Below are 22,568 nucleotides of genomic sequence, written 5' to 3'. Positions count from 1 at the left end.
TTCCTGTTCTGTGGCTCCCCCCAGGCCCCCCCCCCCATTCATTCTGATGAGAACTGACTCCTTTCAAAGGGGAAATCTACGATTGCTACATCAGTTTTTGGGACTTTTAAGTTAACGATATATACTGTACCCATTGATTATTGTAGAATATAACTTAGCCTCATTAGCTTAGTTCAATTGACTCATCCCCTCAGAACCCCAAATATAAGTTTGATTTACTCCTTTGTTTGTAAACAATGTAATCATAAACAAACACTGCATAGCCTCAAAACATGGTTACAAATATAATTAAGATATCATGGATGATCAATCCTTGTATCCACAGCTCTGTTAATGAAGTTAAGAAGTTAAGACTGGTTATATTTCTACAGCCTCATCCCTCAGCTGTTTACCAGAATAGTGTTGGGGTGGGATGACCCTTATTGTTATTGTTCAAATAGCAGATTGCCCCTTTAAAGACCAGTAGTTTATTAGTATCAGCTGCATTCCACACATAGCTGTAGGTACTGGGGATGAGGCAGCCAGCTTGTATGTTGGACTGCAGTGCAGATAGACTTCTTGGTAAAACTAGGCTAATCTACCTGGTAAAACTAGGCTATGCTATTTGGTAAAACTAGGCTATCCTACTTGGGAAAACTAGTCTACTTGGTAAAACTAGGCTTTGCTACTTGGAAAAACTAGGCTACTTGGAAAAACTAGGCTATGCTACTTGGAAAAACTAGGCTATTCTACTTGGTAAAACTAGGCTAATCTACTTGGAAAAACTAGGCTATGCTACTTGGAAAAACTAGGCTATGCTACTTGGTAAGACTAGGCTAATCTACTTGGGAAAACTAGGCAATGCTACTTGGTAAAACTAGGCAAATCTACTTGGAAAAACTAGGCTATGCTACTTGGTAAAACTAGGCTATGCTGCTTGGTAAAACTAGGCTATGCTACTTGGTAAAACTAGGCAATGCTACTTGGAAAAACTAGGCTATGCTACTTGGTAAGACTAGGCTAATCTACTTGGGAAAACTAGTCTACTTGGTAAAACTAGGCTATGCTACTTGGTAAAACTAGGCTATCCTACTTGGTAAAACTAGGCCATTCTACTTGGAAATGTTGTCAAGCTTTAGCAACGTTTATCTTTATCTTCCTCACCCTCTTTCAACATGTCTACCTGTCATCCTGTCTACCTGTCTACCTGTAATCCTGTCTACCTGTCTACCTGTAATCCTGTCTACCTGTAATCCCATCTACCTGGCTACCTGTCTACCTGTCATCCTGTCTACCTGTCTACCTGTCATCCTGTCTACCTGTCAACCTGTCTACCTGTCAACCTGTCTACCTGTCAACCTGTCAACCTGTCATCCTGTCTACCTGTCAACCTGTCTACCTGTCAACCTGTCTACCTGTCATCCTGTCATCCTGTCTACCTGTCTACCTGTCTACCTGCCATCCTGTCATCCTGTCTACCTGGCTACCTGTAATCCTGTCATCCTGTCAACCTGTCTACCTGTCATCCTGTCATCCTGTCTACCTGTCTACCTTTCTACCTGTCAACATGTCTACCTGTCTACCTGTCTACCTGCCTACCTGTCAACCTGTCTACCTGTCTACCCGCCTACCTGTCAACCTGTCATCCTGTCAACCTGTCTACCTGTCATCCTGTCTACCTGTCTACCTGTAATCCTGTCTACCTGTCTACCTGTAATCCTGTCTACCTGTAATCCCGTCTACCTGTCTACCTGTCAACCTGTCTACCTGTAATCCTGTCTACCTGTCTACCTGTAATCCTGTCTACCTGAAATCCCGTCTACCTGTCAACCTGTCTACCTGTCTACCTGTAATCCTGTCTACCTGTCTACCTGTAATCCTGTCTACCTGTCTACCTGTAATCCTGTCTACCTGTAATCCCATCTACCTGGCTACCTGTCTACCTGCCTACCTGTCTACCTGTCATCCTGTCATCCTGTCTACCTGTCAACCTGTCTACCTGCCTACCTGTCAACCTGTCTACCTGCCTACCTGTCTACCTGTCTACCTGTCATCCTGTCATCCTGTCGTCCTGTCTACCTGCCTACCTGCCTACCTGCCTACCTGTCTACCTGTCTACCTGCCAACCTGTCCACCTGTCAACATGTCTACCTGTCAACCTGTCTACCTGTCAACCTGCATACCTGTCTACCTGTCTACCTGTCAACCTGTCTACCTGTCTACCTGTAATCCTGTCTACCTGTCTACCTGTAATCCTGTCTACCTGTAATCCCATCTACCTGGCTACCTGTCTACCTGTCATCCTGTCTACCTGTCTACCTGTCATCCTGTCTACCTGTCAACCTGTCTACCTGTCAACCTGTCTACCTGTCAACCTGTCAACCTGTCATCCTGTCAACCTGTCTACCTGTCAACCTGTCTACCTGTCATCCTGTCATCCTGTCTACCTGTCTACCTGTCTACCTGTCTACCTGCCATCCTGTCATCCTGTCTACCTGTCTACCTGTAATCCTGTCATCCTGTCAACCTGTCTACCTGTCATCCTGTCTTCCTGTCTACCTTTCTACCTGTCAACATGTCAACCTGTCTACCTGTCTACCTGCCTACCTGTCAACCTGTCTACCTGTCTACCTGCCTACCTGTCAACCTGTCATCCTGTCAACCTGTCTACCTGTCATCCTGTCTACCTGTAATCCTGTCTACCTGTCTACCTGTAATCCTGTCTACCTGTAATCCCGTCTACCTGTCAACCTGTCTACCTGTCTACCTGTAATCCTGTCTACCTGTCTACCTTTAATCCTGTCTACCTGTAATCCCGTCTACCTGTCTACCTGTCAACCTGTCTACCTGTAATCCTGTCTACCTGTAATCCTGTCTACCTGTAATCCCGTCTACCTGTCAACCTGTCTACCTGTCTACCTGTAATCCTGTCTACCTGTCTACCTGTAATCCCGTCTACCTGTAATCCCGTCTACCTGTCTACCTGTCAACCTGTCTACCTGTCTACCTGTCTACCTGCCTACCTGTCTACCTGTCATCCTGTCATCCTGTCTACCTGTCTACCTGTCTACCTGCCTACCTGTCAACCTGTCTACCTGCCTACCTGTCTACCTGTCATCCTGTCGTCCTGTCGTCCTGTCGTCCTGTCTACCTGCCTACCTGCCTACCTGCCTACCTGTCTACCTGTCTACCTGCCAACCTGTCCACCTGTCAACATGTCTACCTGTCAACCTGTCTACCTGTCAACCTGCCTACCTGTCTACCTGTCTACCTGTCAACCTGTCTACCTGTCTACCTGCCTATCTGTCTACCTGTCTACCTGCCTACCTGTCAACCTGTCTACCTGTCAACCTGTCTACCTGTAATCCTGTCTACCTGTAATCCCGTCTACCTGTCTACCTGTAATCCTGTCTACCTGTAATCCCGTCTACCTGTCTACCTGTCATTCTGTCTACCTGTCTACCTGTCATCCTGTCTACCTGTCATCCTGTCATCCTGTCTACCTGCCATCCTGTCTACCTGTCTACCTGTCAACCTGCCATCCTGTCAACCCGACGTCCTGTCAACCTGTCTACCTGCCATCATGTCTACCTGCCATCCTGTCATCCTGTCTACCTGCCATCCTGTCTACCTGCCATCCTGTCTACCTGTCATCCCGTCTACCTGTCTACCTGTCTACCTGTCTACCTGCCATCCTGTCTACCTGTCTACCTGCCATCCTGTCTACCTGCCATCCTGTCTACCTGTCATCCTGTCAACCTGTCTACCTGCCATCATGTCTACCTGCCATCCTGTCAACCTGTCATCCTGTCTACCTTTCATCCTGTCTACCTGCCATCATGTCTACCTGCCATCCTGTCAACCTGTCATCCTGTCTACCTGCCATCCTGTCTATCTGCCATCCTGTCTACCTGTCATCCTGTCTACCTGCCATCCTGTTTACCTGTCATCCTGTCTACCTGTCTACCTGCCATCCTGTCAACCTGTCATCCTGTCTACCTGCCATCCTGTCATCCTGTCTACCTGCCATCCTGTCTACCTGTCATCCTGTCTACCTATCATCCTGTCAACCCGTCATCCTGTCTACCTGCCATCCTGTCTACCTGTCATCCTGTCTACCTGCCATCCTGTCTACCTGTCATCCTGTCTACCTGTCTACCTGCCACCCTGTCTACCTGTCTACCTGCCACCCTGTCTACCTGTCTACCTGCCATCCTGTCTACCTGCCATCCTGTCTACCTGTCTACCTGTCATCATGTCTACCTGTCTACCTGCCATCCTGTCTACCTGCCATCCTGTCTACCTGTCTACCTGTCATCCTGTCTACCTGTCTACCTGCCATCCTGTCATCCTGTCTACCTGTCATCCTGTCAACCTGTCTACCTGCCATCCTGTCAACCTGTCATCCTGTCTACCTGTCATCCTGTCTACCTGTCATCCTGTCATCCTGTCATCCTGTCTACCTGCCATCCTGTCATCCTGTCTACCTGCCATCCTGTCTACCTGTCTACCTGTCATCCTGTCATCCTGTCTACCTGCCATCCTGTCTACCTGTCATCCCTGTCATCCTGTCATCCTGTCTACCTCTCATCCCTGTCATCCTGTCATCCTGTCTAGCTCAGGAAAGATGATTTGTGATGATCACCTGCAGTTTTCCAAACTGTCACTGAAACAACAACAGTGACTGATGTAAACTCGTAACCGTCATCCATCACAGGTCAAATCAGATGTATTATTAAATCCCTTCTTACATCAGCTGATATCTCAAAGTACCCAGCCTAAAACCCCCAAACAGCAAGCAATGCAGGTGTAGAAGCAAGGTGTGTTTCTATCTGCCAACCTATTGACCAGGCTCTCCACAGGGGCCTGACCTTCTCGTTGTTGCTCAGCTTGTTCAACCAATGGCTGCTAAGGCTGCTTGCAACACGCTCTACACAAACAGAGACACTCTGCGGAGGGGGAGGGAGGCTCATAATAACAGCCGGAACGGAGCGGATGGAATGGCATCACCTGGAAACCACGTGTTTGATTTATTTGATAGCATTCCGCCGATTCCGCTCCAGTCATTACCACGAGCCCATCCTCCCCCAGTTAAGGTGCCATGTTGTTAAGGTGCTTATGTTGAGGCCAGAGAATGGTACTTTCCTCCTCCATGACACAGGTTTGATGAAGTAGAGGGTATCCTTTCTAGACTTTAAAATAATATACATTTACTGTCTTGTTCTGACTTTATTGAACCGATAGAGAGTGAGAGAGAGAGGAGAGAGAGAGAAGAGAGAGAGAGAGAGAGAGAGAGAGAGAGAGAGAGAGAGAGAGAGAGAGAGAGAGAGAGAGGATGACAGTAAAAGAGAGAGAGAGAGAGAGAGAGAAAGAGAGAGAGAGAGGATGACAGTAAAAAGAGAGAGAGAGAGAGAGAGAGAGAGAGAGAGAGAGAGAGAGATGACAGTAAAAGAGAGAGAGAGAGAGAGAGAGAGAGAGAGAGAGAGAGAATGACAGTAAAGAGAGAGAGAGAGAGAGAGAGAGAGCGAGGATGACAGTAAAAGAAAAAAATACAGTAAAGAGAGAGAGAGAGAGGATGACAGTAAAAGAGAGAGAGAGAGAGAGAGGATGACAGTAAAAGAGAGAGAGAGAGAGAGAGAGAGAGAGAGAGAGAGAGAGAGAGAGAGAGGATGACAGTAAAAGAGAGAGAGAGAGATGACAGTAAAAGAGAGAGAGAGAGAGAGAGAGGATGACAGTAAAGAGAGAGAGAGAGAGAGAGAGGATGACAGTAAAAGAGAGAGAGAGAGAGAGAGAGAGGATGACAGTAAAAGAGAGAGAGAGAGAGAGAGAGAGAGAGGATGACAGTAAAAGAGAGAGAGAGAGAGAGGATGACAGTAAAAGAGAGAGAGAGAGAGAGAGAGAGGATGACAGTAAAAGAGAGAGAGAGAGAGAGAGAGAGATGACAGTAAAGAGAGAGAGAGAGAGAGAGAGGATGACAGTAAAAGAGAGAGAGAGAGAGAGAGAGAGAGGTCATGTCAAAGGGTACTAGGTCAGATTGTAACCAACACCGTAGTAGACATGTGACGAAAGATCACAGAGACACACATTTAAAAACCAACCACCTCAGAAACGTGAAGGGCGATATGCTGCCTCGCTGATCTATTTATGGGGTTAGCACGCCCTCTAGTGGCGTTATGTTGTGCTACAGCCGACAGGTTCTCACGGTCTGAAATACTTCAGAGTCAATGCGCCCCCTCTTGGACACATATAGTATCTCTGACATAAAGTAGATTTTATTAATGTGTTCTAAATGGTGCGGGTCGGAGGCCGAGCAGTTGCAGTACCAAGCAGTGATGCAACCATTCAGGATGCTCTCCATGTTGCAGCTGTAGACCCTATTCCCTATATAGTGCACTACTTTAAATGGTACCCTATTCCCTATATAGTGCACTACTTTAAATGGTACCCTATTCCCTATATAGTGCACTACTTTAAATGGTACCCTATTCCCTATATAGTGCACTACTTTAAATGGTACCCTATTCCCTATATAGTGCACTACTTTAAATGGTAACCTATTCCCTATATAGTGCACTACTTTAAATGGTACCCTATTCCCTATATAGTGCACTACTTTAAATGGTACCCTATTCCCTATATAGTGCACTACTTTAAATGGTACCCTATTCCCTATATAGTGCACTACTTTAAATGGTAACCTATTCCCTATATAGTGCACTACTTTAAATGGTAACCTATTCCCTATATAGTGCACTACTTTATTAAGTGCTACCCTATTCCCTATATAGTGCACTACTTTAAATGGTACCCTATTCCCTATATAGTGCACTACTTTAAATGGTAACCTATTCCCTATATAGTGCACTACTTTAAATGGTAACCTATTCCCTATATAGTGCACTACTTTAAATGGTACCCTATTCCCTATATAGTGCACTACTTTAAATGGTAACCTATTCCCTATATAGTGCACTACTTTAAATGGTACCCTATTCCCTATATAGTGCACTACTTTAAATGGTACCCTATTCCCTATATAGTGCACTACTTTAAATGGTACCCTATTCCCTATATAGTGCACTACTTTAAATGGTAACCTATTCCCTATATAGTGCACTACTTTAAATGGTACCCTATTCCCTATATAGTGCACTACTTTAAATGGTAACCTATTCCCTATATAGTGCACTACTTTAAATGGTACCCTATTCCCTATATAGTGCACTACTTTAAATGGTACCCTATTCCCTATATAGTGCACTACTTTAAATGGTAACCTATTCCCTATATAGTGCACTACTTTAAATGGTACCCTATTCCCTATATAGTGCACTACTTTAAATGCTACCCTATTCCCTATATAGTGCACTACTTTAAATGGTACCCTATTCCCTATATAGTGCACTACTTTAAATGGTACCCTATTCCCTGGTACCCTATTCCCTATATAGTGCACTACTTTAAATGGTACCCTATTCCCTGGTACCCTATTCCCTATATAGTGCACTACTTTAAATGGTACCCTATTCCCTATATAGTGCACTACTTTAAATGGTAACCTATTCCCTATATAGTGCACTACTTTAAATGGTACCCTATTCCCTATATAGTGCACTACTTTATTAAGTGGTACCCTATTCCCTATATAGTGCACTACTTTAAATGGTACCCTATTCCCTATATAGTGCACTACTTTAAATGGTACCCTATTCCCTATATAGTGCACTACTTTAAATGGTACCCTATTCCCTATATAGTGCACTACTTTATTAAGTGGTACCCTATTCCCTATATAGTGCACTACTTTAAATGGTACCCTATTCCCTATATAGTGCACTACTTTATTAAGTGGTACCCTATTCCCTATATAGTGCACTACTTTAAATGGTACCCTATTCCCTGGTACCCTATTCCCTATATAGTGCACTACTTTATTACTGTTGAGTTGTGCACTATACAGGGGATAGGGTACCATTTGGAATGGTGTAAAGTACTTAAGTAAAAATACTTCAAAGTAGTTTTTTGGGGTATCTGTACTTTACTATTTAAATGTTTCACTACTTTTACTTCACTACATTCCTAAAGAAAATAATGTCTTTTTTACTCCATACATTTTCCCTGACACCCAAAAGTACTCGTTACATTTTGAATGCTTAGCAGGACAGGAAATGGTCCAATTCACACAAGAGAACATCCCTGGTCATCCCTACTGCCTCTGATCTGGAGGACTCACTAAACAGAGAACATCCCTGGTCGTCCCTACTGCCTCTGATCTGGAGGACTCACTAAACAGAGAACATCCCTGGTCGTCCCTACTGCCTCTGATCTGGAGGACTCACTAAACAGAGAACATCCCTGGTCGTCCCTACTGCCTCTGATCTGGAGGACTCACTAAACAGAGAACATCCCTGGTCGTCCCTACTGCCTCTGATCTGGAGGACTCACTAAACAGAGAACATCCCTGGTCGTCCCTACTGCCTCTGATCTGGAGGACTCACTAAACAGAGAACATCCCTGGTCGTCCCTACTGCCTCTGATCTGGAGGACTCACTAAACAGAGAACATCCCTGGTCGTCCCTACTGCCTCTGATCTGGCGGACTCACTAAACAGAGAACATCCCTGGTCGTCCCTACTGCCTCTGATCTGGAGGACTCACTAAACACAAATGCCCCTCACTGGCCGTCTGTAAATCGAAAAAACTAGAAAATGGTGCCGTCTGATTTGCTTAATATAATGATTTTTACATTTACTTTCGATACTTAAGTATATTTAAAACCAAATACTTTTAGATTTTTACTCAAGTAGTAGTTTTACTGGGTTCTCTTTCATTTTTACTTGAGTCATTCTCTATTAATGTATCTTTACTTTTACTCAAGTATGACAACTGGGTACTTTTTCCTCCACTGACCATTTGGGACACAGAAAGCATTTGTCAACTGATTATGCATTATCATAGCCTGGGTACCAGTCTGTTTGTGTTTTCATGCATTATCATAGCCTGGGTACCAGTCTGTTTGTGCCCTTGTCATGACAAGAAGTGGCAAGGAGTGGCATGAAAACACAAACAGACTGGTACCCGGGCTATGATAATGCATGAAAACACAAACAGACTGGTACCCGGGCTATGATAATGCATGAAAACACAAACAGACTGGTACCCGGGCTATGATAATGCATGAAAACACAAACAGACTGGTACCCGGGCTATGATAATGCATGAAAACACAAACAGACTGGTACCCGGGCTATGATAATGCATGAAGAACAGAAAACACAGTAGAGTAGCATCATGATTTATTTCTCAAACAACATATAGAGGCTATTTTAACTTTACACAAAATACAAGCACATTTTAGCTTAGAATATTTACATAAAAAAAAACACAAAAAAACATAACCTTCCATGGGGCTTGACCATGGGGCTTGACCATGGGGCTTGACCATGCAAAACAATAAATAATGTTCCTGAAAATGCTTCGCATGGCACTTTAAAAAAAAAAAATGTGTTGTTAAAACAGCTATTCAGTCAAATAAACTCTGCCCAGTTGATATCAGTTGACGTTGGACTTCCGCGGTCTACGATCTGAATATCTGTCCCAAACCTATGCCAGGCAACAAGACACATTCAGAACTGACTTGGGGGGGTTCAGAGTGTTAGCAGTAGGTGTATTCAGGTGCATTTTATACAATATTCACCCCGATTCTTCTAAGAGGAAAAGATCATCCATCATTTCTACTTTAGCAATTTGTTGTCAAGGATTTGTTGACAGAAAAGAGATAAGGTTGAGATTTGCAAGAAGAGTTTTGCGTGAAAAGCTTGAGGGAGAAGTCAGGCCATCTTAGAGGACGAAGGACTGTACAGCACAGGAGGCTGCTGAGACGAGAAAAGCTCGTAAAAATAGCCATTACGGAGCAGATGGAACGGCATCAAACATCTGGAAACCACGTGTTTGATGCGTTTGATACCGTTACATTGGTTCCGTTCCAGTCATTACCACGAGCTCGTTCTCCCCAATTAAGGTACCACCAATCTCCTGTGCTGTACAGGTACGACCTATGACCTCTGATAGTGTACAGGTACGACCAGGGCCCGTATTCAGGTCCCCGCACGTCTATGTAATCTTATTCATTCTGATCTAGGATCTGTCCATATCATCTTTCATTCATTCTGATCTAAGAGGCTAAACTGATCCCAGATCAGCGCTCCTGCTCTGTCGTACTCTGAGACTCTTAATGAATATGGGCCCAGACCTCTGATAGTGTACAGGTGAGACGTCTAGCAGGATTGTTAATCTCAGACTCCCTGGCGTTGCTCTTGTCAGTCTGACACTCAGGACAGAAAAACATCTGGTAAACATCAACAGAGTTGTTTGTCACATTCTTCTCCTCCTCCTCCTCTCCCCAGCCACCAGTGTTCCTCCTCCTCCTCCTCCTCTCCCCAGCCACCAGTGTTCCTCCTCCTCCTCCCTCCTCCTCTCCCCAGCCACCAGTGTTCCTCCTCCTCTTCCTCCTCTCCCCAGCCACCAGTGTTCCTCCTCCTCCTCCTCCTCTCCCCAGCCACCAGTGTTCCTCCTCCTCCTCCTCTCCCCAGCCACCAGTGTTCCTCCTCGTCCCTCCTCCTCCTCTCCCCAGCCACCAGTGTTCCTCCTCCTCCTCCTCCTCCTCTCCCCAGCCACCAGTGTTCCTCCTCGTCCCTCCTCCTCCTCCTCTCCCCAGCCACCAGTGTTCCTCCTCGTCTCTCGTCCCTCCTCCTCTCCCCAGCCACCAGTGTTCCTCCTCGTCTCTCGTCCCTCCTCCTCTCCCCAGCCACCAGTGTTCCTCCTCCTCCTCCTCCTCTCCCCAGCCACCAGTGTTCCTCCTCCTCCTCCTCTCCCCAGCCACCAGTGTTCCTCCTCCTCTCCCCAGCCACCAGTGTTCCTCCTCCTCTCCCCAGCCACCAGTGTTCCTCCTCCTCCTCCTCCCTCCTCCTCCTCTCCCCAGCCTCCAGTGTTCCTCCTCCTCTCCCCAGCCACCAGTGTTCCTCCTCCTCCTCCCTCCTCCTCCTCCTCTCCCCAGCCACCAGTGTTCCTCCTCCTCCCTCCTCCTCCTCCTCTCCCCAGCCACCAGTGTTCCTCCTCCTCCCTCCCTCCTCCTCCTCCTCTCCCCAGCCACCAGTGTTCCTCCTCCTCCTCCCTCCTCCTCCTCCTCTCCCCATCCACCAGTGTTCCTCCTCCTCCCTCCTCCTCCTCCTCTCCCCAGCCACCAGTGTTCCTCCTCCTCCTCCTCCCTCCTCCTCCTCTCCCCAGCCACCAGTGTTCCTCCTCCTCTCCCCAGCCACCAGTGTTCCTCCTCCTCCTCCCTCCTCCTCCTCCTCTCCCCAGCCACCAGTGTTCCTCCTCCTCCCTCCTCCTCCTCCTCTCCCCAGCCACCAGTGTTCCTCCTCCTCCCTCCTCCTCCTCCTCTCCCCAGCCACCAGTGTTCCTCCTCCTCCTCCTCCCTCCTCCTCCTCTCCCCAGCCACCAGTGTTCCTCCTCCTCTCCCCAGCCACCAGTGTTCCTCCTCCCTCCTCCTCCTCCTCTCCCCAGCCACCAGTGTTCCTCCTCGTCCCTCCTCCTCCTCCTCCTCTCCCCAGCCACCAGTGTTCCTCCTCTCCCCAGCCACCAGTGTTCCTCCTCCTCCTCTCCCCAGCCACCAGTGTTCCTCCTCGTCCCTCCTCCTCCTCCTCCTCTCCCCAGCCACCAGTGTTCCTCCTCCTCCTCTCCCCAGCCACCAGTGTTCCTCCTCCTCTTCCTCCTCTCCCCAGCCACCAGTGTTCCTCCTCCTCTTCCTCCTCTCCCCAGCCACCAGTGTTCCTCCTCCTCCTCCCTCCTACTCCTCCTCTCCCCAGCCACCAGTGTTCCTCCTCCTCCTCCTCCTACTCCTCCTCTCCCCCCCTCCTACTCCTCCTCTCCCCAGCCACCAGTGTTCCTCCTCCTCCTCCTCCTCTCCCCAGCCACCAGTGTTCCTCCTCCTCCTCCTCCTCCTCTCCCCATCCACCAGTGTTCCTCCTCCTCCTCCTCCTCCTCTCCGCAGCCACCAGTGTTCCTCCTCCTCCTCCTCCTCCTCCTCTCCCCAGCCACCAGTGTTCCTCCTCCTCCTCCCTCCTACTCCTCCTCTCCCCATCCACCAGTGTTCCTCCTCCTCCTCCTTCTCCTCTCCCCAGCCACCAGTGTTCCTCCTCCTCCTCCTCCTCCTCTCCCCAGCCACCAGTGTTCCTCCTCCTCCTCCTCCTCCTCTCCCCAGCCACCAGTGTTCCTCCTCCTCCTCCTCCTCTCCCCAGCCACCAGTGTTCCTCCTCCTCCTCCTCCTCTCCCCATCCACCAGTGTTCCTCCTCCTCCTCCTCCTCTCCCCAGCCACCAGTGTTCCTCCGCCTCCTCCTCCTCCTCTCCCCAGCCACCAGTGTTCCTCCTCCTCTTCCTCCTCTCCCCAGCCACCAGTGTTCCTCCTCCTCCTCCCTCCTACTCCTCTCCCCAGCCACCAGTGTTCCTCCTCCTCCTCCCTCCTACTCCGCTCTCCCCAGCCACCAGTGTTCCTCCTCCTCTTCCTCCTCTCCCCAGCCACCAGTGTTCCTCCTCCTCCTCCTCTTCCTCCTCTCCCCAGCCACCAGTGTTCCTCCTCCTCCTCCTCCTCTCCCCATCCACCAGTGTTCCTCCTCCTCTTCCTCCTCTCCCCATCCACCAGTGTTCCTCCTCCTCTTCCTCCTCTCCCCAGCCACCAGTGTTCCTCCTCCTCCTCCTCCTCCTCCTCTCCCCAGCCACCAGTGTTCCTCCTCCTCCTCCTCCTCCTCCTCCTCTCCCCAGCCACCAGTGTTCCTCCTCCTCCTCCTCTTCCTCCTCTCCCCAGCCACCAGTGTTCCTCCTCCTCCTCCTCCTCTCCCCAGCCACCAGTGTTCCTCCTCCTCCTCCTCCTCCTCCTCCTCTCCCCATCCACCAGTGTTCCTCCTCCTCTTCCTCCTCTCCCCAGCCACCAGTGTTCCTCCTCCTCCTCCTCCTCCTCCTCCTCTCCCCAGCCACCAGTGTTCCTCCTCCTCCTCCTCCTCCTCCTCTCCCCATCCACCAGGGTTCAGATAATCAGGTGATGATTTGTGGCTCCCAGACCTGACTGGCCAGCTGGGAGCGACACTGAGTGATAGCTGGAGGGCCGGCCGGAGGCTGACTGTCCAGACACAGACCACTGACCATGTGCTGCAGGGCTGGTCCCTTCGGCCTCCACTTCTACGGTAGGTGAAGGAGGGACAGAGAGGGGGAAGAGGGAGAGAGAGAAAGAAAGAGAGAGGGGGGATAAAGAGAGAGGGGGGAGGGAGAGAGCAGGAGGGAGGGAGAGAGAGAGAGAGAGAGAGAACACGTTAAGAACACATGCAATAAAAACTTATATTGACCTTGGAAAGCTTAAAATCATTTGGACAGTTTAACATCATTTGGATAGCTTAAAATAATTTGGACAGCTTAATGTTATTTGGACAGCTTAAAGTAATTTGGACAGCTTAATGTTATTTGGACAGTTTAACATCATTTGGACAGTTTCAAATAATTTGGACAGCTTAACGTCATTTGGACAGCTTAACATAATTTGGACACTATAACATAATTTGGACAGTTTAACGTAATTTGGAGATTGTTAGGTAGATTGATAGAAGGCCGGCTAAGCCCTAAGCAAGATTTGGTTGCCCCCCCCCAAACAAAAATGTTTGTTAAAGTTTATTCAATGAAGTTATACACATTCTGCCATGGGGCAGAGAGAACATTTGTGTATGTTCTATGCACATGTATTATAAAATCTAATCAAACACTTCATGAGAGCCCATGAGCTCATGTTGCGCAACATTTTTATAGGCTATGCAATTGCGAGAGAAAACAGAGTTTTGATGGCCTCTATTAAAAAGAGGAGGATCCCATCAGCTTTCTATAGCCTTACTATATTTCTTTTCTCAACTTTCCTAATATTAAGTACATCGCTTACATTTACAACAGGAGTATATCCTACCTGGCTGGCATGAAAATAAACCACGGGGAAAAACATCCTCCATTTTCTATTCAAGTGCATAGATGACATGTATTTTTTCCCGCTGCCTCGATACAGGTGCATGATAATGATCCATTCTAAATCAAAACAAATGCCACACATATATTACGTAAAGACAAGATTAAATCAAGAATAGTCTGATGGGTGACAATATTAGCCTTTCACTTGTGAATGATGACCAGCACAATTTTTTCTAATCATAGTTGCACACCTCATGTATCCTAACCCATAGTCCTATATGTTTAATAAGGTTTGTATCATACCTCATGTATCCTAGCCCATAGTCCAATATGTTTTAATAAGGTTAGTATCACCCCTCATGTATCCTAGCCCATAGTCCAATATGTTTTAATAAGGTTAGTATCACACCTCATGTATCCTAGCCCATAGTCCAATATGTTTTAATAAGGTTAGTAGTCCATAGTCCTATATGTTTTAATAAGGTTAGTAGTCCATAGTCCTATATGTTTTAATAAGGTTAGTAGCCCATAGTCCTATATGTTTTGATAAGGTTTGTATCACAACTAAAGTGGCCAAATAACTTCTTAAAATGAAGCACATTGATCAGCTTTCCAAGAGGTGTAGAGCCCAGCTGGTATATATAAGCAGCACGTGAGTTTCAAGTTCGGGGGAAGATCATTTTCACCATAAAAAGTCACTTTTGATAATGGTGTTTTCCCGCTAATGGAACATTCCCGCTGATAGTCTACTACCATGTACGCATTGCTACCCTGATAATGTGAAGAAATAGCCTAATAGATGACCTACCAACGTTCTGATCTGTTGCGTCAGGCTCATTGCTTAAAACTGTTTTTTTTTTTTTTATGCTAGTGTTTGTATTAATTTAGGGATCTATCGCATCCCACAACTGTCCCAGACTATGTTTGGAATATTGATTTCTCGCACAGAATAGAATAGGTCAACTTTTGTACTATGGGGGATAGTAGATTGACATAGGATAGTGCTTTTTGCTGTTTGTTAGTTCTACTCATATTGTTGGCTGACGAAAAGTAAAATGTGGACAGTTCTTCCATTATCTTTAATATGCACCTCGGAAATTGGATAAGGACCCGCGTAGTTGTATCCCCAAATGTGTCTGTCTTCACTTGTAGCCTGTGAGAAAGACCCGATCACATGACGTAGAGCCATGTGAGTGAGAGACGCTTCGGATTGCGTAGCACATTCTGGGAGAAGGGGCACAACGCAGCACTCCAGGCCGCAAAAGGCACAGATTTTTTTTTTTAGGGTGCTTTACGGCCACACAAAGGGGATGGCTGCCATGAAAATCGAGGCATTATCAAGTGCTTGTCAAATTGTGAATGAGAGACTGATGAAGTGTGTACAGCCTGCACAAAAAAAACCAAAGCAGAGCTCATGCCTTTCAATCGACTCTCATCACGCAGCTTTACAATGTATTACACATCAAAATATACAGACCAATGTCTGTAGAACACCTGTTTCTTTGTTAACTGCTCAACACAGAATAGCCACATGTGCTCACTCTCTCAAATCGTTTGGAGAAAATATTGTGCAGGGAGAGGTGATTGAAGGGCGTAATCTTGTAGCTCGCTGGCTCCACTCCCGAGCCTTACATGGACTTCCTGCCCCAACGAGGCAAGGCTGTGGATCATTAAGCCAATGGAGTGCTTGGGGAATAAAAGAGGAAGTGGGCTGCACACACAGGGAGAAGAAGAAAGCGAGAGAGAGAGAGGGAGAGAGAGAGAGAGGCAGAGAGAGAGAGAGAGAGAGAGAGAGGCAGAGAGAGAGAGAGAGAGAGGCAGAGAGAGAGAAACAGAGAGAGAGAATATATATACATCTGTGTGATTACTTGTTGTGACCTGGGCTGTCTGATTACCTCCGCTGTGTACCGAACCGGTTTGGCTGAGGACGTGAGTTTTAGGATTACCCCTGGAGAATGGCACAACGAGAACGCATTGCTGAATTCGTCCCCCCCTTTTCCCACCGTGTGCAAATCTCCCTAATAAATTCTCCATTTTCATTCTAGTTGTGCTCCCTGTGCATGTTAGGTTATTGCACTTGGTGACGTGGAAACCCCACACCCACTGAGCCTGCTACAATATATTTCATTCAGGTTTTGTTCAATTGTATTCTTCATACTATAGAATAATATGACACAATGCCACGGCATTATAAGCGAATCTTGTCTGCGAAATGAACTAGTGTCGCCCACAGCCGTATGGCACAGCCACATCAGGACCTAACATAAGGACAACTCAGAGTATGTTATTCTGTTCTGAAATAGACTACATTTTCTTCATATCATGTTTCTTTAGACCTGTCTAAAATAAATAATGGATTTATTGTGATGGTGTAGGCTATATTAAATTGATTTATTAGACTTTTTTTTAAATTACTTGTAGGCTGTGTGTGAAAGCCAGGAGTTTGCTAAATGTGTTTATGTTAATTACCGGTCAATTACCGTGAAAACCGACCAGTTATTTGCTTGACAACCACGGAAACTGACGGAAAATTTCGTGACAGCCACAGCCCTAGAGTTGAGACCCCGATATTTGACTTGTGTTTATACAGGCGTTTTTTTGGGGGGGGTATCTGACCAGAAGGTTTGCGTTAGAGCTGAGTAATGGGGTCTGGATTACAGTAATCAGAGTGATTGAGCTGTTCTCTGTGGAGAGAACAGGCCAGAACACTCAGCCCAGCTGCAGAACCTGGACCATATGTCTCACAATAAACACCCTGTCCAACATAGCACCCTATTGCCTATACAGTGCAATACATTTAACCAGAGCTTTAACGTTAACAAAGAGAGACGAAAGTCTGTGTGATTCATTCTGATTAATAAGACTGAAACACGATGGCAATATTTTTTTTTGGGCCGGAGAAAGAACAGAATTGTTACACTTGGTCTTTGTTGCTTACAGCGGAATAACATTCCTCAATAAGTCGCGACGACGAGGAGGTCTTAAATTCTACAATCTCTATCAAACAATCGTTTTAAAGCAGTGGGGTCCGTAACTCCCATCACAGTCGATACAGTGGGAAATTAGTTTACTCTCCAGGGAACACGAGGAGGGTTGGACAACAGACTAGATACAGAGGATACGTCTCAACATAGCACCCTATTCCCTACATAGTGCACTACTTTTGACTGTTAGGCCCTATAGGCCTTGCATTTTTAGGCCCAATAGTCCGTGGTCAAAAGTAGTGTACTTTAATAGGGAATAGAGTGTCATTTGGGACTCAAACCATACTGGTTTGGCTTATTACCGGAGTGGTTATTAATTAATCACTTGGCAGAGAAAGGAGAGAAGAGTTGTGTTGTCTTGATGACACATGAACAACATACTGATAAATACAACCAGACGGAAAGGCTTGAGGTTAGCAAGGAGTTACCTTAGGGAGAGAGGGAGAGAGAGAGAGAGGGAGAGAGGGAGAGAGAGAGAGAGGGAGAGAGGGAGAGAGAGGGAGAGGGATATATATATAGAGAGAGAGAGAGAGAGAGAGAGAGAGAGAGAGAGAGAGAGAGAGAGAGAGAGAGAGAGAGAGAGAGAGAGAGAGAGAGAGAGAGAGAGAGAGAGAGAGAGAGAGAGAGTGATGACAGGAATATTAATGTTCCCACGGATCCCCAAGGGATGCCAAAATGACTAAGTCAGAGATAGATACTGTATACCACTAGTCACTGAATCACTATTTACGTTTTGGCTGTGGATACAATCTCAACAAAGGGAATCACATTTCTTTACAAATTCTACTGTTTGTGTTATTATTATGGAATAATACTGAAAGCATTCTGTTACTGTGGGGATAACAGGACTGTTTTCATTCTGTTACTGTGGGGATAACAGGACTGTTTTCATTCTGTTACTGTGGGGATAACAGGACTGTTTTCATTCTGTTACTGTGGGGATAACAGGTCTGTTTTCATTCTGTTACTGTGGAGATAACAGGACTGTTTTCATTCTGTTACTGTGGGGATAACAGGACTGTTTTCATTCTGTTACTGTGGGGATAACAGGTCTGTTTTCATTCTGTTACTGTGGGGATAACCTCGCCAGGTCTCTTTTCATTCTGTTACTGTGGGGATAACAGGACTGTTTTCATTCTGTTACTGTGGGGATAACAGGTCTGTTTTCATTCTGTTACTGTGGAGATAACCTCAGACCAGGTCTGTTTTCATTCTGTTCCTGTGGGGATAACAGGACTGTTTTCATTCTGTTACTGTGGGGATAACAGGACTGTTTTCATTCTGTTACTGTGGGGATAACAGGTCTGTTTTCATTCTGTTACTGTGGGGATAACAGGACTGTTTTCATTCTGTTACTGTGGGGATAACAGGTCTGTTTTCATTCTGTTACTGTGGGGATAACAGGTCTGTTTTCATTCTGTTACTGTGGGGATAACAGGTCTGTTTTCATTCTGTTACTGTGGGGATAACAGGACTGTTTTCATTCTGTTACTGTGGGGATAACAGGACTGTTTTCATTCTGTTACTGTGGGGATAACAGGTCTGTTTTCATTCTGTTACTGTGGGGATAACAGGACTGTTTTCATTCTGTTACTGTGGAGATAACAGGACTGTTTTCATTCTGTTACTGTGGGGATAACAGGACTGTTTTCATTCTGTTACTGTGGAGATAACAGGTCTGTTTTCATTCTGTTACTGTGGGGATAACAGGACTGTTTTCATTCTGTTACTGTGGGGATAACAGGTCTGTTTTCATTCTGTTACTGTGGGGATAACATCAGCCCAGGACTGTTTTCATTCTGTTACTGTGGGGATAACAGGTCTGTTTTCATTCTGTTACTGTGGAGATAACCTCAGCCCAGGACTGTTTTCATTCTGTTACTGTGGAGATAACCTCAGCCCAGGACTGTTTCCCAAATGGCACCCTATTCCTTATATAGTGCACTACTTTTGATCAGAGCCCTATGGCACCCTATTCCCTAGATAGTGCACTACTTTTGACCAGAGTCCTATGGCACTCTATTCCCTATATAGTGCACTACTTTTGACCAGAGCCCTATGGTACCCTATTCCCTATATAGTGCACTACTTTAGACCAGAGCCTTATGGCACTCTATTCCCTAGATAGTGCACTACTTTTGACCAGAGCCCTACGGCACCCTATTCCCTATATAGTGCACTACTTTTGACCAGAGCCCTATGGTACCCTGTTCCCTATATAGTGCACTACTTTTGACCAGAGCCCTATGGCACCCTATTCCCTATATAGTGCACTACTTTTGACCAGAGCCCTATATAGGGAATAGGGTGCCATTTGGGACGTAGACTGAGCTTTGGGCTGGAGAGGCTGACCATGGCCCAGAGCAGAGCAGCAGTGAATAATGGGGACATTGACTAACTCCGTAGGAACTCTAGAGAGATGGGACTGCTGGGAGATGAGAGGATAGGCTGGCCCAGTTCCTAACACATGGTTCGGGTTAGAGCTCCCGCCTAGATGCTATAGATCAACAGTGGAGCTGGCCCAACTGCAGCAGAGGTGGAGGGATGGGGGGATGGGGGGTGGAGAAATGGGAGAGTGGAGAGATGGAGAGATGGAGGGATGGAGGGATGGGGGGATGGAAAGATGGGGGATGGAGAGATGGGGGATAGAGGGGTGGAGGGATAGAGGGGATAGAGGAGTGGAGGGATGGGGGATAGGGGGTGGAGAGATGGGGGGATGGAGAGATGCAGGGATAGAGGGGTGGAGAGATGTGGGGATAGAGGGGTGGAGAGATGGGGGGATAGAGGGATGGAAAGATGGGGGGATGGAGAGATGGAGGGATAGAGGGGTAAAGAGATGGAGAGGACAACATTCACTCAGAGCAACAGTGACTATATTATATGGCAGGTTGTTTTACCCATTAAACTAACCCTGCCTGCCTGCCTGCCTTTCTGTCTGGCTGTCTCACCTGTCGGGGCTCCTTGTTGCTGCAGGGTTCCATCTTGACCTTTGACCCGGCAGTAAAAGCTGTGATGGCGAGACACAGGTCCTGCTGGCGTAGGAGAGGCTCCACCAGCTGCCATCTCTGAGAGAGCGAGAGAGAGAGAGAGAGGCAGAGAGAGAGAGAGAGAGAGAGAGAGAGAGAGAGAGAGAGAGAGAGAGAGAGAGAGAGAGAGAGAGAGAGAGAGAGAGAGAGAGAGAGAGAGAGAGAGAGAGAGAGAGAGAGAGAGAGAGAGAGAGAGAGAGAGAGAGAGAGAGAGAGAGAGAGGCAGAGAGGCAGAGAGAGAGAAAGAGAAAGAGAAAGAGAAAGAGAGAGAGAGAGCGATATGGGCTTGGTAGTTTTCTTGGACAGACATCAACACACATAGCAATGCATCCCAGCATTAGGGCCCTGAGCAAAGCTATTATATTACCCAATACATACAGCTCTTCACGTAATTTCCGTGAAGAGACGACGGAGAATAGGGGGATGGAGGTTGGACTGCCTTCTGAGAATTCGTAGGCGATGGAATAAACCCCCACTTCCTTCCGTTCTACTAGCTAACGTGCAATCATTGGAAAATAAAATCTACGAGCTACGCGGAAGATTAAACTACCAACGGGACATTCTAAACTGTAATATCTTACGCTTCACGGAGTCGTGGCTGAACGACAACACTATCAACATACAGCTGGCTGGTTATATGCTGTACCCGCAGGGTAGAACAGCGGCGTCTGGTAAGACAAGGGGTGACGGTCTATGTACGTATATTTGTAAACAACAGCTGGTGCACGATATCTAAGGAAGTCTCGAGGTTTTGCTCGCCTGAGGTAGAGTATCTCATGATAAGCTGTAGACCACACTATCTACCTAGAGAGTTTTCATCTGTATTTTTCGTAGCTGTCTACATTCCACCACAGACCGATGCTGGTACTAAGACCGTACTCAATGAGCTGTATACCGCCAGAAGCAAACAGGAAAACGCTCATCCAGAGGTGTGGGTCCTAGTGGCCAGGGACTTTAATGCAGGGAAACTTAAATCCGTTTTATCAAATTTCTATCAGCATGTTAAATGTGCAACCAGAGGAAGAAAAAAACTCTGGACCACCTTTACTCCACACACAGAGACGTGTACAAAACTCTCCCTCGCCCTCCATTTGGCAAATCTGACCATAATTCTATCCTCCTGATTCCAGCTTACAAGCAAAAATTAAAGCAGGAAGCACCAGTGACTGGATCAATAAAAACGTGGTCAGATGAAGCTAAACTACATTTTAGTCATTTAGCAGACACTCTTATCCAGAGCGACTTACAGTAGTGAATACATACATTTCATTTTTCATTGCATGCATTTTTTTTTTTTGTACTGGTCCCCCATGGGAATCGAACCCACAACCCTGGCGTTGCACACACCATGCTCTACCAACTGAGCCACAAGGAAGGTTAGAATGTTTTACTACTACAGGAATGTTTTACTAGCAAAGACTGGAATATGTTCCGGGATTCTTCCGATGGCATTGAGGAGTACACCACATCAGTCACTGGCTTTATCAATAAGTGAATCGATGATGTCGTCCCCACAGTGACTGTACGTACATAACCCAACCAGAAGCCATGGATTACAGGCAACATCCGCACTGAGCTAAAAGCTGGAGCTCCCGCTTTCAAGGTGCGGGACTCTAACCCGGAAGCTTATAAGAAATCCCGCTATGCCCTCCGACGAACCATCAAACAAAAATGTACACAAACAAGTGTCAATACAGGACTAAGATCGAATCGTACTACACCGGCTCTAACGCTCGTCGGATGTGGCAGGGCTTGCAAACCGTTACAGACTTCAAAGGGAAAAACAGCTGTCCCTAGTGGTGGGTGGTGGTACTGACCTGTCCTTAGTGGTGGGTGATGGTACTGACCTGTCCCTAGTGGTGGGTGATGGTACTGACCGGTCCCTAGTGGTGGGTGGTGGTACTGACCTGTCCCTAGTGGTGGGTGGTGGTACTGACCTGTCCCTAGTGGTGGGTGGTGGTACTGACCTGTCCCTAGTGGTGGGTGGTGGTACTGTCCTGTCCCTAGTGGTGCGTGGTGGTACTGACCTGTCCCTAGTGGTGGGTGGTGGTACTGACCTGTCCCTAGTGGTGGGTGGTGGTACTGACCTGTCCCTAGTGGTGGGTGATGGTACTGACCTGTCCCTAGTGGTGGGTGGTGGTACTGACCTGTCCCTAGTGGTGGGTGACGGTATTGACCTGTCCCTAGTGGTGGGTGATGGTACTGACCTGTGACTGCGGCCTCATCGCTCCAGAGCCTCTACACTCTGCCAGACCCAGGCTGTCTGACCCAAGGCTCTCCAGACACAGTCCTCCCTGCCTCAACACACTGGACACTGCATCCTGCTCTGGGACTCTGGGGGGAGAAAGGGTCAGGGAGAGATAGAGAGAAGTAGAGAGAGAGAGAGTAGAGAGAGAGAAAAAGAAAGGGAGGAAGGAAGGAAGAGACCGGAGAGAGAGAGAGAGAGAGAGACAACTTTATGATTTTATTGCTGAATAAATGTTACTGTTTTAATTGTTTTTACTTGGGTGAGTATGATTCCAAATGTATTCATGAATAACACTTGAAAGTGAACAGAGAAACAGAGAGAGGAAAGAGG

The 22,568-nt window shown here is 46.9% G+C and overlaps 1 protein-coding gene across 1 annotated transcript in view; it reads right to left on the bottom strand.

Moving 5' to 3' along the window:
* Positions 1-12,997: 12,997 nt before the first annotated feature.
* The window catches only part of LOC106571075 (polypeptide N-acetylgalactosaminyltransferase 16), a 56,446-nt gene continuing 46,875 nt past the window's right edge, over positions 12,998-22,568 (bottom strand). Inside the window, exons 12-14 of the mRNA XM_045705798.1 lie at positions 22,198-22,324; positions 19,913-20,029; positions 12,998-13,212 (exon numbers count right to left, since the gene is read on the bottom strand). Coding sequence (XP_045561754.1) covers positions 13,069-13,212; positions 19,913-20,029; positions 22,198-22,324 — 388 coding nt within the window. The 3' untranslated portion in view covers positions 12,998-13,068. The remainder of the gene's footprint in view (positions 13,213-19,912; positions 20,030-22,197; positions 22,325-22,568) is intronic.

Source organism: Salmo salar, chromosome ssa01 (assembly GCF_905237065.1).
Source record: "Salmo salar chromosome ssa01, Ssal_v3.1, whole genome shotgun sequence".
NCBI classification, from domain to species: Eukaryota; Metazoa; Chordata; class Actinopteri; order Salmoniformes; family Salmonidae; genus Salmo; species Salmo salar.
This window is presented reverse-complemented; position numbering and strand designations above follow the sequence as displayed.